Here is a 15,454-nt window from a genome sequence, read left to right as displayed (position 1 = left end):
TGGATATGATAAAATTAAATTGTGAAATTATTGACCATTAAATTGTAGCAATAATTGGATATTGTCTTTAATAAACAAAGCAAGAACCAATTATCATTCTAGGAGGTTCAAGGAAATGGACGTATTTCTTTCTGAAATAAATAGTCAAGCATATCTTTTCTTAAAGCCTTCTCAGTATTCAGAATTGCTTATATCTGTGTTCTGTACAAGACACTTGATTTGTAATCCAGCGGTCAAATATGAGATTTGTAATCCAGCGGTCAAATATGAGTTGCTAATTAGACCTACAAAAAATAATCGCCTACAAAGCTGCATACTTTTTAACTTAGAAGAAGTAAATTTAAGCAGACAAGGATTATGTCGAACCAATATAAATGCTGTGTAAAAGAAATGTATATTTCTTATTTATGGTTAAACGAACAACATCAAGATGGTCATAAACTTACATTTTGAGTATTCACCGCATTTGGAACAAATACAGTGTGTTCCCATGATGACCCTGGCCCCATGATATAACCCCTGGATAGATTCCCATATGATTTGCATGGGGATAGAAACAATCTTCTTCCAGGTAACAAAGCTTCATATGTAGGAGCATATCCAACAGGGGGAAGGAATTTAAATTCACCGTGTGGTCCTCCAAATAGAAACCGGACTCTGTAATACCAATGATACATGCATGAATAGGCAACAAATCTGGGATGGCAGGGTAGGCAGGCCTACCCCTATTTATCTACACTACATTAGTCAGTAAACATAAGAACAAATAAGTTAGATTGATATACATCAAAGGTAATAAGGTTTAAAACATAACATAAATTACACTGCATACTTTTTTTACAATAATAAATGGCCTACCATGTTAAAAATTATTCAAATTGTGGAGAGAAACGAGTCAACAAGAAAATGAAGTAAATAAAACACAGTAACCTATCAGAATGTAACTGCATTTTAGAGATAACTATTTTGTAAGTGATGCCCAATCCAGTGGTTTCTTATAGGCAGCTTAACAGTCATTAGAACTTATAACATGGGTGTTCTGTTTCATAACAGCTTATATGTTACTTTGTGGGTAATTATTTTTGCTTTTTCGTTTTTTTATTTTTATAGTTTTATTTATGAATGGCTGTTGATTTGGACAACCTATAAGTGACCACCTGATTGGAGCAATTGCCGTTAAGGAAATTGTCCAAGGATACATATGCCCACAATGGCAGCAGCGACAGGTCTTGAACCCATTACCTCTGGGTTAAGGAAGGTGTGCTATACTATCTGCTACGACGCCAGGTCTTAACTAATTTTAATTTTACTTTTATTTAGTGCCGGTAATATAAGTAGTATAATTAATCAGTATCAAAACTAACTTGATGCCTGCAGAAAAGCTGACAACAGGGAAAAACAATCCATTTAAGTTGAAGTCTTCAAACATTCCTTGAACTGGTTGGCCATTTATACGAAATGATATACTTGGTATACTGAGGTCCATGCAACAACTAACAATATCATTGGCAGCTAACAGATGACGATTATTAGATCCAACAGAACAAGCTCTGTGACCTAAAAAAGAAAAAAGTCATTTTTATCTGAGTTGTGTACATGTATTTTATAAACAATAAGCTTGTAAAAAAGAACAATAAAATAATATAATAGCTAAGAGGCATTGACACAAACACTCATTACGAACCACAAACCCTTTATATTGATTTTCATTACAATGGTAACCTGAAGATCAAAAAATGAAGCGCAAAACTAAAGTGCTTTACCATTTTATGTAACCTAAAAACCCTTACTATAGACCTGAAACCTTATATTGTCGGCCCCTAACAACCAAATTTTAACCAATAACGACTTTAAATTGTCGACTGTAAGTTTACAGCTTTGAATTGCGAAAGATATTTCCAAAATCATATTGTTTGTTGGGTGTAACGGTCACACTATTTATCCAAAAATTGATTTCTTTTTCTGTTTTATTTATAAGCGAGTAAGTAAAGACTGTGGTTTTACCGTTACTACCAATCTTTTTGGTCTTGTAAACTTTTCCGTTTTCGTTACCTTGACCAACGAGACAGAATAAATTTCATTCATTTTTTCAAACCCCACTTACTTGTCCATAGATTTAATCCATCATATCCATATGAATATATATCATCACCCACTCCAGCTTCACCAAAATAGTCACCACCAACAGGGTAGGGGGAGAAACCAACAGTATTTCCCCAACCAACCCTTAGGTGGGGTCCAGAAGAAGAACAAACGGGATCAATCTTCTCAACAAGAAGTTCGTAATACCATTTCTTATACTGAGCACATGAAGCACTCACACCCATGAAAATATTGGGTTGGACACTGAAAGAGAATTTGAAATTGTTATACAGGTGCGTTTTACAACAAACAACAAATGTAGTAGTACTTTAATTAGCAAGTAAACGAAATTTGTCATAAAAAAATTTGTTTCATATACCTCGTGACTGCTTATGAGTTACCACAATACCACGTATGTTACTTTATGGATGATTATTTTTTAAAGATTTTTTAATTATTTTTATGTATGACTGACAATTTGGAAAATCCATTGTTGACCACTGTTTTGAGGCAATTGAAAGTTTCATTTTGCTCATATGGTAGGAAAACTTCAGGGTTTTACACACATGACATGGTTATAAATGTGTTTATATATACCCATAACATTTTAAGGACACATACGCCAACAATGTTAGCAGTAAGGCGCTTTGAACCTGTAACATTATTTGTTGATCATATGTATACAGCAGTAAAATGTGCTTATATAGTGTTGCTGTAATTTCCATCTATAAATTTAGGAAAACATAATTTAATTCTCCATGTTATTCTATCAATGCTGCAGGGAAAATTAAAAAGTAAACATATATGTGATCATTTCAGTGGAAATGTAGTCTGCAACTTTTCATAATAACAAATATGAAATAGCTTACTTGGTAATATATCCCAAAACAGTTGTTTGTAGAAGTAAGTCTCTTCCTGGCAACAATGTCTCACAAATCAAATTTTGATTTGAACGAACTGCAACTCCATTGCATACACAAAGGGAACACAAAACTTCTAAAACCTAAACATACAGTAAGTAATAAGTAAAATTAATTAATTATTATTACTAGTTTAGACTTCAAATTTTTATAATAATTCACAAAAATATTACCTTTGCATTTCTTCCATGTTTTTCAAGTAACGATATAATGGACTTAATATGATCAGGTTTTATCATATTTAATGCTTCCTGGCTGTCACTTAATACTGCACTGAGAACTTCAAGGATACCTGTAAGATTTTAACATGTAATTATCACAATAAACATTTATACTTTGCATTAGCTTAGGTATAAGCTACAAAGCATATAGGTGCGAAACACAGTGTTAAAAAAAGTTAAAAAAAAAATGTCCTAATATCTACACCCTTGAATGCAAGAGAATATGTTTTTAGGCATAATTTTATTGAGTTCAATGTTCATAATAAAAATGTATTAACCTTTTTCATTCATTGCAGTGTGAGTAACTAACTGTCATAAAAACTCCAATATTACCAGCACAAAAGTCACTGCACTTACCCATTGACGCCTGCTGTCCGTCAAACTGACTGATAAGCCAGTCAAGATGACGCGCAAACTTTGCACAATTGTCTCGGTTTCCCCGTACAGTGGCAGCAAGTAGAACATACATTGAGTTGAGTAAAAACTCGTAAGAAGCAGCAGCTTCAGAACCGACAATTTGGGCAAAGTTCCCAGTATCCCCATAAGCTCCTAACTTATCAATGCATTGTAATATACGAGATATGGCTCCTTCCTCTTGAAACAAGTCTTGCCTAGAGATTAATAATTAAATAATCTCAAAAAAAAAAAACTTATTTATTCGAATAAAAAGTCCCTTATTTACTACACCCACAAGATGGGGAAGCAAGAGTCGTTAAAATACGGTGTTATGTTTCATACATCTCGCGCCCGTTTACAAGTTACCACGTATGTAACTTTGTGAATGATTATTTTTAAAGTATATACTTTATTTTGAGGGCCTACAATGGGAGCACAGGATTAGCAGACGCGCTAACCATTATGCCACTGTACGAAGCCTTGCACAAAAGCTCTTGCCTGTTTTTTAATTCCTGTTTCCTTATTTGTCTAACTTCATGCTCATCAGTGCTCCCATCATCAGCTTTATCTTCTTGTTCAATAAAATAATCAATAAGATCATTCACACATTGTTCCATCTCCGCTACATTTGGATGATCTGGTCTTCTACCCAACTTTTTAGGTTGATGGGAATCCAAAGCACTGTTTAAAGATATAAAGTTTTCATACTAATTTTAATAAATAATAGAATGAAACTTATTGACTCTGTATAGCGAGGCAATAACAGTCTTGTAAGTAGCTTAAATTTGGAAAATATTTTTACTGTATGGCAAACAATTTAGACAACATACTAAGGGACCACTGAGTTAGCCACACAAACATTCTAACCTGATAAAGCTCAGAAAGATTTGTGCAGTTCTTCGTATGATGGTTGCAGTGCGTGACTCTCCTGATTGAGCACGAGATAATGCAAGTCCATCATCCATATGGCCCTCATGATGCAATACAGCCTAAATATGAAAACATTTTCATATTAATTCATTTTTATTCAAATTTAATCATTTTCCCCACTTATTTTATCAGTTTGGCAGGACATTTCAGTACTTTAAAAACAACCTACTGAATAAATATGAATCAAAGCCTTCGTAACACATTTACATTGAAAAGTTAATTTTTAGAGTTAAAAATAATATGCTTTTTTGGGCAGAGCTTTCATACATATTTTATCTCTTACCTTTCTTTGTTTTGGACCAACTCTTACAGATTTCGTGTCAACTACCTAAAACAGTGAAAAAGGGAAATTAGTAGTACCATTATTAAGCAGTATTATATTTTAACAAAATGTAATTTCAGTTATTTACCTGATAACTAACCCATAAACCTGTTTCCACATGTTGAAGATAACACACTGAATCACCATACTTGATTACTGGCACACCCATACCATCAATCTCATGTTCAGTTAAAGGTTCAGCTTTGTCCTTTATAAAACAACACCAAATTAAAAGGTTTACATAAACAATAATAAAATAAAACGAATCATTTCAATTTAAAGGTAAGCTTATTCATTTGAACAAAGAATAGTGTGGTTTGTAAAACTTATTTTATTTATTCAATTATAATTACATTCAAAATAACAGTTAAATTTCTAATAGGCTATTAGTTAAAGTAAACAATCAATCTATATAAACTGCTGCTGCCAGGCATAATAGAAATCTAATAAAGCTCTACTGGGAAATTGATTGTTTACCGAGGTTTCGCTGGCCCAGCAGGGTAGAATGAAGGCAAAATATAGGATATTTAAACAAAATAGGTTTGTCAGAAGAACTTTAATTTAATCAGTAGGCTGCTTATACTTTATATCATAATTTTTGCCTGTAAAGAATTACAAAAAAAGGCATCAACTTATTTCTCTGTTCATACCTTTGATGATTGCCAGCAAAACGCAGACATTCTATAACTTGCGTTTTCAGGTCCCATCAACATTAAGCTTCGGTCGTCCAACATACACAAGTACAAACCTTATAATACATAAGTTTTTGGTTACATAAAGAAAACAAAACAATAATACATGGCGATTACATTTGATATTGATAAAAATAATCAAAAATTTATTACAACACCTGAAGTGATGTGACGTAAACGAAACGGGCACCCCCAGGAGACATGTGATCCGAACCACTTAATTTGCATTAGTTCTAACCGCCATAGCGACCTTGCATGGCTTCCGGCTGATCCAGATTCATAAATGATTGATCTAGTGGGAAGCATGAAATAAATGACTGTGGATTTTGACAAAATTTCTAAAAGTGTTTTTTTTATGATCTAGCATTAAAGAATGGAGTTTTAACATTGAATCAATGGCTGTTCAACTTTATTTCAAACAATAATAAATTCACACTAATTGGAAACTTAAAAATAAAACCAGATAAGCTATGATATTAATTTGCAAATAAAGATGTTTTTGTTGTAAATTCCTCCAAAAATTTTTTTCATAAAATAAATAACCTGGAGTGTGATTTGTTTTCATCCATTGTATGCATGGTTAAGCAATCATCCATATGACCATGGAACAGTCGAATTGCATCTCCACCAGTAAGGTAACCTTGAGCTTTGGATCCACCACTTGCCACAGGTCCAACAGTCCACATGCTTTGTTGAAATGAAGCCTGAACACTGCTATCATCCCCATCACCACATGAAAGATGCTATTAAAAAGAATTATTCGAAAGAAATATAATTATTTAAATTCCATTAGAAAATATAATAAATACCAAGTATCGCTCAGAAGAAATGCTGATTAGAATCAAATCATCTCCGATTCTCACTTTCTCCCCTTCCGATCTTTGTTTTGAAGTTGGATGAACTGTCCACCATGATGTCTCACCTAATATATTATAATTGCAATGTGTTTTAATAATTGGCAATATTCCCTAGGGTATAGCCGTAAAGGACTATGTTTTATAGGGTGAACAAAATAGTTTCATACACGCTGATTTATGAGATGATAAATGTGCTCCTAACTTATTGGACAGTGTTGTAATAGTAAAGAAAACTTTTTTCATTTAGACGAATTTAAAGGAAAACGCTGTTTTCGGAATGCACATACGAAACTTCACATATTGAGCGTTCATTGTGGAGTTCATAAAGTCAAGTAAGTCGGCGCCAAATTACAGATAATCGACGCTTGGGATAAAGTAGATAAACTAACCTACAAGCGCGCCGAGTCGCCGCTTAGCACATGTCATTGAAGCACTATAAGCAGTATAGGGAACCGAACAAACAAACAAACAGCTACAATTTGTGCGAAGTTATTAACGGCTATAAACATTTTCGCATTTCACGGTAAAAAGCTTTTTCTTTTCTAGAAAACTTCGTAGGTATATGGCGAAAGTTAAATAAAGAAGCAATTCTTGTGTTATAGATAACTTTATACCAGTCACGTTTTCGAGAACTCTATGGACGAAGCCACGACGGCGAAATGTGTAATGAGTAAAATAGCTTAGCTTAGAGAGACTTGGCTTAGCTGATTAAACTATTGCATAATGCTGCGCAACCTCAGCTTCTAATGTACAGTCACTGAGACCAAGATCCTATGTTGATTTGTGAACGAAACACTCGCTTGAAGAAGTATGCAAACGCGCTAACGGTGTTACATGGTTCAGTAGTGTAATATCATTGGTGTGACCTAAGTGCCTATATGAGCGAGCTAAGTCTGCTTTATCGGCGATATACAGAATCGTTCTATTATATCGAATCGCTGACCTGCTGTTGTGTTATCGTCCGGCGCCGTGGCGTAGTGGTTAGCGCGCCTGCCTGTAACCATTAGGTAATGGGTTCAAGGCTCGTCGCTGCTACCATTGTGGGCGTATGTGTCCTTGGGCAAGACACTAAACGACAATTGCTTCAACCCAGTGGTCACTTATGGGTTGTCCAAATTATCAGCCATACACACATACATAAAAAATGAAAAAATCCAAAAAAAATAATCATCCACAAAGTAACATACATGGCAACTCGTAAGCTGGCACGAGGTGTTAAACCCGTGTGATAACGACTGTCGTTTTCCGGCCACGCGAGGATAAAGTAAGTTACATTCATTCATTCATTATTTGGGTCCGACCACGGCTTACTAGAGATATCTCTATAGTAGGCCGTTGTCCGACATGCGAAGAATCAACACAATTTGATAAATGACATGTTTTATGTGCTTGTACAAGCAAGTGTTGTAATAGACTAGCTTTTGTAGCAGTTAAAGTTATATAGTCTGAGCATTTATATGTATATATAATAAATACTTACCTGTTTCGTCTTCCCCCAATCCAACGTCAAACGCCAATTGATCATTTGCAGAGCTCGCCGTTGTCAGACAAGTGAGAAACTAAATAAAAATATGGTAACATTTTGTCTTATTTTAATTATTATCATGGTGTTCTAATATGCTGTGGCGGAATAGTTCAATTGTACTAACAACTTTAAAGTGGTCGTTTTTTCTAATAATTAATAACTCAGGGGTAACTCAAACTATTATATAGTAGAGTAGGGAAAGATGGGACACCCTTTAGGACATAATATCTAAATATCCTGATTGTGTTTAAACAATTAACAACGGTCCATGGAAGTCGTGAGGACTCAGTTACACAATTCTTTGAATTTTCTTTGTTTACAACTTATTAAGACAAGAAAATAGAACAAAAAGGTGTCCCATCTTTCGCCACCCTATACTATATACTAATATATTAACAAGAAAATATTTTCGAAATTCGGTCACTTGCACTTGGAGATAGTTTATGAGAAGTGACTTGTGCGAAATATAGTATAGAGTGGGGGATAATATCAAAATGTCCTATAAATCGTGTTTAAAACAATTAACAGCGGCTTATTGGAGTCGTGAAGATTTTTTTTATAATTTTTTTTTAATTTTTTTTAACGTTTTTCTTAATTCTTTGAATTGGTATATAATAATTCATATAACCGTACAACTGTAAAAGAAGATCATTTGTTATTAGAAACACGATCAGGAAATATTGGGTTTAGATGCCAACAGTATCCCATCTTGTTCTACAGTACTATAGGATAGCTCTATCAGTTACCGCTATTTTAGTCTAATCTGGAAGACATAAAATGGAACACGCTCTGTCTGTTAAAAACGTTTATAGAACAAGCACTCCATTTTCAGCTTATGCATTAAATTTCAAGTGTAAGGTACATACCATTCCGCTAAGTTCATGCTTTAACTGGATGGCATTTCCATACAACAACGTTCTGCTGTGAGTTGCCCCGCCTTCCGCCTGTTGAATATAAAACTTGTTTATACACTCGTGTTAATAAGCCTAGTATAATATAGTGCTGTGAGGTAAGATGGGACACCCTTAACGCATAACATCCAAATATCGTGATCGTGTTTTAAGCAATTAACAATGGTCTATGAGAGTTGTGAGGATATAGTTCTTTAAATGTTATCTGTTTATTACACAATGGGACGAGAAAATGGAATGAAAAGGTGTCCCATCTTCCCCACTATTAGAGTATAATGTAATAATATAGTATAGGCCATGTCTACTATCAAGTTAAAAATAAATTAGCGTCTTTGGTGCAACTTAGACACGGTGTGTATTCCACATTTTTGGTATATTATTAACTGTGCAAAAAACTGTTCGTCTTTATGACTCGTAAAACGGTATTCTGAAAACCTTATAAGCTGTGTTACAACCTATTTTATTCTCTTTTATGTCAAAACAAATGAGTCAAAAGTTGTTTATATTATTGACTTAAATTTTGAACAAAAATATCAAATAAACGTTAATAACATTCTAGTCTGCTTTATGAAATTCATTGTTTAGGAATATAATGTTGAAAGCAATATCTGTACTTAACATTATGTAACTTCGTCAGCACACAGCAATTAATGCAAGTAGTATAATATTATTCGCACTTAACAGAATTTTCATGCAAACATCAAGTAAACACAAACGTTCATTAATGAAACTATAACCAAAGAATATTTAATTCCATATCATGCTTGCAAATTTAATAAACCAAGTAAATTAAATAACCGGAAAAAAACTACATTCGAGAAACTCCGGGCAAGTTTTGCAAAAACCGGCTTGCCTGGGACTCGGTGCTCATTAAATCGGGTCTTATTTCTCTGTCATCGTCCATGTCAATACCAACCTACGTGTCACGTTAAATGTGAATGTAACTTGCTTTATCCTTGCGTGGCCGGAGCACGGTAGTTATAACACGGATGTTGTGTTTCATACACCTCGTGCCAGTTTAGGAGTTTCCACGTGTGTAATTTTGAGTTTTTTTCTCTGTGGCTGACAATTTAGACAACCCATAAAAGCCACTGGTGGAGCCATTGTTTTGCCAAAAAGGCCCATATATATACCCATAAATGGACAGGCCTTGAATTTGTTCATTATAGTTTAAAACTACATATATTTTTTTCATGTGTGTATTCGAACAGTTAAATTCCGAACTTAAGTATTATAGCATACCTCTTCACTTGCTAACAGTTCCTGTAATGCTCTCACTGACAATGCTTGAGATAAAACAAACACACAACGAGGCGCATCTGTTGGTTCAGCATCCTGTAAGAAATTCGATATAATCGTTATAGAAACTGTTACACTGTAGGTAAAAACGTTAAGGTCTCTGCAGTATCATTAGGATTTTTCAATATGAGATTTTGCTTACGTTGGTTCTATAGAATCCCAATAGACTTTTTTGGTGGGTTATGTCAGTGGATTATTGACGTTGCCTTTACAAACTTTTAAATGAACCTTTTGTTTAAGGTTTTCTACAATATGCTGCTCAATTTAAAATAAACGAGAAATTTCCTCCAATAAAGGATTTTACTTGAAGCTATTTGGACGGGGTATTTGTAATTCGTATGTCTTAACAGGACGACAAAAAACTACTTTATATAGAACTACAGGGTAAGTTGGGATACCGTTAGCACATAATTCCCATATTTCCTGATCATGTTTTAACAATTAACAACGTAGTTTTGGAGTCGCGGTGCTTCAAATATAATATATAATTCTGCAAATATTTTTTGTTTACCACGAAATGGGTCGAGAAAGGAGAATGGAAATGACAAGTCCCCATTTGCCGCACCGTACTATGAGTGATCTAATTAAATAGTGCCTAGAATGATTCATTCCATAATAATTTGATTTTTAACTCAAATATTTTTTAAACAAATAACGTTTAATTTGAACACATTAGCTATATACAGTAGTGGGGCAAGATGGGACACCTTTAGCACTTAATAAATATCCAAATAACCTGACCGTGTTATAAACAATTGACAACGGTCTACTTACTAAATGGGGTGGGAAAACAGAATGAAAAGGTGTCCCATCTTCTCCTACCCTACTATATGTTCAAATTAAACGAGCTGAAACAAAGTTTACAAACCACGGTATCCTGAGATGGTTCCACGTAACATAATCTGTTTCCAAATCCTTCTGCTGCAAGACAAACTTTACCTTGATCCTTTTGACGAACACATTGAAGATATATCGCATCATCCTAAAAATTAAAAACATATTAAACTGACATCAATATGTAACATTTGAACACTTTCTCGTTTTACTAACAGAAAACGTAGATCATTTCATAACCTATGGTAGGATGGGGTAAGATGGAACATATTTTTATTCTCTTTCGTCGTTCTTGCTAAACAAAATATATTTACAAAATAAATATTCGCTACCCCACACCTCTAAAAGGGCGTTGGTAATTGTTAAAAACACGTTCAAAAATATAGAATTTACGTGCTGACGGTATCCCATTTTACCCCACACGACTATTTATTAATTTCCCTTAAAATACCCTTATACATGCGCCAATTGAATATGCGCACGGTTAATGTAAAATAATATGTGACTTTGTCAGTACAAGTTGAACTTCACATTATTATAACTCACAGTTCGTAGAAAATGAACTTCCTCGTCATTGTCACAACTTTCCGCCATCTTTGTACTTCAACTAAATTTGTTTCGAGCAGATGAATGATGATTCAAAACAGCTTTATAAAAAGCTCTTTTGTTCCGGAGTATTAGACTTTCGTTACATTACGCAGCAGTATTGTCTTAAGGATCTTAATGTTTCTCGCACTAAAAACAATCTTTAATAAACCTTTTTAATGTTGACGAACTCCATTGGCTTCGCTAAAACCTACGCAACAAACCTTTACTTGTAAAACAATCCCCAGAGCACAAGAGTTTACTTGCTCAAGCGAGCGGGAGAAGGCAGCTTAATTAAGTTGCCCCTTGCCGCTGTCTGGCCTGAGATTCTCGTATCGCAGCATAATGGAAGTGAATCGATAAGCTCGACGTGTGGCAGACAACTTGAATACGCAGTTGTTGCAATCAATCAATGTAGGGCTGCATAACAGTTACGCATGCCACTTAACACCTTGATATTCGTTTACTACGTAATACGCCTGCGTCATAAATTAGCAACTTATGTCATTGTACCAACACAGCAGGATAAAGGAATGAAGCTGCATTTTGAGTATCCTTTTCTTTCCACAATATTTTTCTTACAGCGATTGGGCAATTAGAGTTGTACCAATGTTGTCTATACTTGCATCAACATTCTCCGTTTATTGTCCTTATATGATTCGCATTCCGTGCTAAAGATATAGTATGTTGTCTGCTAATAGGCTTACATCATAAGACTGAACTTTCCATAATAATCTACAGCTATAACCGTCAATAGATATGCGCGGATATTTTTAACTATAGTGCTGGCGCTGGATGAGATTGGGAAGAAGATTGAACCTTCACAAAAAATAACTTTTATAATAATGTTGTTGGGTAATATACATTATTTTTAAAATCTGATTCTGCATCTGTTGCGATAAATACATACAGCTGTTGGGTGAATTCGGAACTCATTCAATTTAGTGATTTGCAAACCCTTTGTAGTGTTTTGATACCTAATTTATCTGGCGCCGTGGCACAGTAGTTATAGGCGCGCCTGCATAAAAACCAAGGGTTACTGGTTTGAGGTTTGTCGCTGCTATCATAGTGAACCTATATGTATCCTTGCTATCGTAGTGAACCTATATGTAAGGGCAAGCCACGAAACAGCATTTGCTCCAACCTATTAGTGGTCACTGATGGGTTGCCTAAAATGTGTCAGTCACACACAAAAAAAACAAACACTTACAAAGTTACATACGTGGTAACTCGTGAGTCTGCACGGAGTCTAAAAAAACAGAACACCCGTTATAACGACAAAACACAGGAGAACGGGTGTAATTTTACAAATTTGAAAACACATAGGGTAAGACGTGAAAAATTAAAATTATTATTAATTTTGAATAATAAGTGAATTTGCTATTAGAATTACACGCAAATAATACGAAATGATACTGTGGGCTTTAAAACTCTAGCTTAAACATTATTTAGTTTATAGTAGGGTGGGGGAAGATGGGACACTTAAGCACATATTGCTAAATATTTCCAAAATTAAACTAGATGACGGTTTTTGGGTAATACCACGAATTAGTACTATCATTCCTTTATTAACTGACACCAATTTAATAAAATATAATAAAACAAACGAGGAGTTATTTAGCGATCCGCACAACAGGTGAAATTTTACAAATTCGAAAACACACAGGATAAGATGGGACAGTTTAAAATCGTTGTTAATTTTGATTAATAAGTGTATTTATAAATAGGAATATACGTAAATAACACGAAATAATACTGTACGCTTTGAAAATTTAGTCTAAACATTCTTTTTCTTGCCCTACTGCTTAAGTTTTTACATGTTACCTATACACATTGTTTAAACGACAATGGGTAATGTTCGAACATCAATGGAAAAATATTGTATCCTACAAATGTATATGAACTTGTAACATCAGAAAATTGATAATAACTGTTGATAATTTTTTTTATTATTGCTACAAATAGGGTATTACTACTCTGTTTTTGGCAGAAGCCACTTCTCATAAATTATCACCAAGTGCAAATGACCAAATTTCAAATATATATTTTCAAAATATTATCTTTTTTTTTATATCAGTATCTTATAGTTGAATAACCCCTGAGGTATAAATTACTAAATTAAAAGCAAATCTTTTAAAGTTTGGCAATGGAAATTTTATCGTTTTATTTTATGGCTGATAATTTAACCCATTAGTGACACTGGGTTGGAGCAACTGCCGTTAAGTGTCTTCCCCAAGGACACATACGCCCACAATGTTAGCAGCGTCCAGCCTTGAACCCGCCACCTCTGGGTTACAGACAGGCGCGCTAACCACTACACCACGGCGCCGGACAAACATATTTACATTAGCAGTATTCTGCAACTTGTAGTTAACCTATACCGAGTCTAACAGGCTGTGCTAGTTTCTTTGCCATGAATGAGGAATCTGACCAAAATTCAAAGCAAACGGCAAAGACCAACCATTGCGATGTTTCCACCACGACTTTAACTGACAGCATTTATACATCACAAGTTAACCTCCGAACTAAATTTTGTAAGTATTACGTACAAAACAATCAAAACACTGCAATGAAAAACATTTTCCCAAAACTGCCAAGTAACAACGACTTAAAGCAAATGGACTCTCGAATTGAAGAAGTTATCTACTCTCGATTACTCACTGGGCATAATCGCCTGAATGGGCACCTAAACCGTATCGGCCTATACATGAAAATGGACAATGCCCAAGATGCAACGTCAACGAGACGGCTGAACATTTATTAATTTCCTGTATTAACACCGCAAACGTAACAGTTATGTTAAAAACATTATGTTCTGAAATGAAACTACCTCATAATTTTAACACACTGCTAACTGACAACGCTCTTATTAAACATACAATTTCCTTTTTTAGAGCATTAAATCGTCTTTAGAAACAAGATCACCTGATTACTATTTATTTATTTATTTATCAATTTCTGTTGTTTTCTTAAATGTTACTGACTCGTATAAATTATTCTGAATATAGACAAACCAATGATGATATATTTAGTGTTAAAGTAATGAAATTCTGTCATTTTACCGGTATATTGCTTTCGCCAAAACCTAATCACCAAAAAGTAGACTAAATTCCTTTTTTCGGTTATCGTCAAGCTTTTGTACAATTTTCTGTCATGTATTCGGTGTAAAAAACCGAAAGGTTAAATGCACCAAAATATAATAATAATAATTTCTTTGCCATGTAAGCTCTATATATATAACGTTAAACCGATATTTTTTGTTGTTGTTTTTATCTCAAATTAAAGTCATATTGACCCCTGCCTATTTTCTCCATGCTTATATCTCAGTGTTTTTTTTACAAAACTAAAACTAGTTTTATGAGACAAAATCAAACTGTATGAAATATTCAAGGTTGTTTTATGAAGCTATGAAACTAGTTTAATCGTTCGCACACGCAAACTAAAAAAATCATCGGCTTTACTATGATTTAGCGAGCATTAAAAAAATGCACCTTACTATTTCGCATTTTTTACCCGTTCAAAGTATACTGTTTCTATTTTACATATTTTTTTAATATTTAAAAACAGTAATCCGCTTTGACGGGCGTTTTATAAAGTCGTGATAATACTGTCGAATAATTCTGTAACCTTATTTTCCTGAATATCATTAAACGGGGGTCCGTAAAAAGAAAATTAATAAAAAGTCCCGTCTGACAAAGTGTCAGATCTTCCCCCACCCTACTATATAACCATCTTGTAGGTTATAGTTTAACGGTTAGCCAGAATAATGGGATAATTATGACATTATAGGGAAAGGACAAAACTCTCAAACAATAGGGTGACAGATTTTGTTATTTTATTTCTTTCTCGGGAACGTTTAGCTAAAAAGTGTTTTTTTTTT

At 34.1% G+C, this 15,454-nt stretch overlaps 1 protein-coding gene across 6 annotated transcripts in view; it reads right to left on the bottom strand.

Annotated features, from left to right (window-relative positions):
- Positions 1–11,888, bottom strand: part of LOC149728085 (ryanodine receptor 2-like) — a 63,165-nt gene extending 51,277 nt beyond the window's left edge. For 3 of the 6 annotated variants that reach the window (XM_089889207.1, XM_089889206.1, XM_089889208.1), the window contains exons 1-20: positions 11,536–11,887; positions 11,024–11,137; positions 10,099–10,191; positions 9,710–9,772; positions 8,812–8,889; positions 7,901–7,979; positions 6,373–6,485; positions 6,107–6,306; positions 5,722–5,855; positions 5,522–5,619; positions 4,960–5,079; positions 4,833–4,877; positions 4,487–4,608; positions 4,111–4,300; positions 3,581–3,827; positions 3,176–3,294; positions 2,952–3,085; positions 2,105–2,346; positions 1,365–1,557; positions 447–657 (exon numbers count right to left, since the gene is read on the bottom strand). In XM_089889207.1, coding sequence (XP_089745333.1) covers positions 447–657; positions 1,365–1,557; positions 2,105–2,346; positions 2,952–3,085; positions 3,176–3,294; positions 3,581–3,827; positions 4,111–4,300; positions 4,487–4,608; positions 4,833–4,877; positions 4,960–5,079; positions 5,522–5,619; positions 5,722–5,855; positions 6,107–6,306; positions 6,373–6,485; positions 7,901–7,979; positions 8,812–8,889; positions 9,710–9,772; positions 10,099–10,191; positions 11,024–11,137; positions 11,536–11,583 — 2,643 coding nt within the window. In that variant the 5' untranslated portion in view covers positions 11,584–11,887. Of the gene's footprint in view, positions 1–446; positions 658–1,364; positions 1,558–2,104; positions 2,347–2,951; positions 3,086–3,175; positions 3,295–3,580; positions 3,828–4,110; positions 4,301–4,486; positions 4,609–4,832; positions 4,878–4,959; positions 5,080–5,521; positions 5,620–5,721; positions 5,856–6,106; positions 6,307–6,372; positions 6,486–6,809; positions 7,040–7,900; positions 7,980–8,811; positions 8,890–9,709; positions 9,773–10,098; positions 10,192–11,023; positions 11,138–11,535 lie in introns of those variants that run through there. The other 3 variants (XM_089889209.1, XM_089889210.1, XM_089889211.1) reach the window with 3 other exon arrangements.
- Between the last annotated feature and the right edge of the window lie 3,566 nt (positions 11,889–15,454).

This window comes from Ciona robusta, chromosome 11 (genome assembly GCF_009617815.1).
Source record: "Ciona robusta chromosome 11, ASM961781v2".
NCBI classification, from domain to species: domain Eukaryota; kingdom Metazoa; phylum Chordata; class Ascidiacea; order Phlebobranchia; family Cionidae; genus Ciona; species Ciona robusta.
This window is presented reverse-complemented; position numbering and strand designations above follow the sequence as displayed.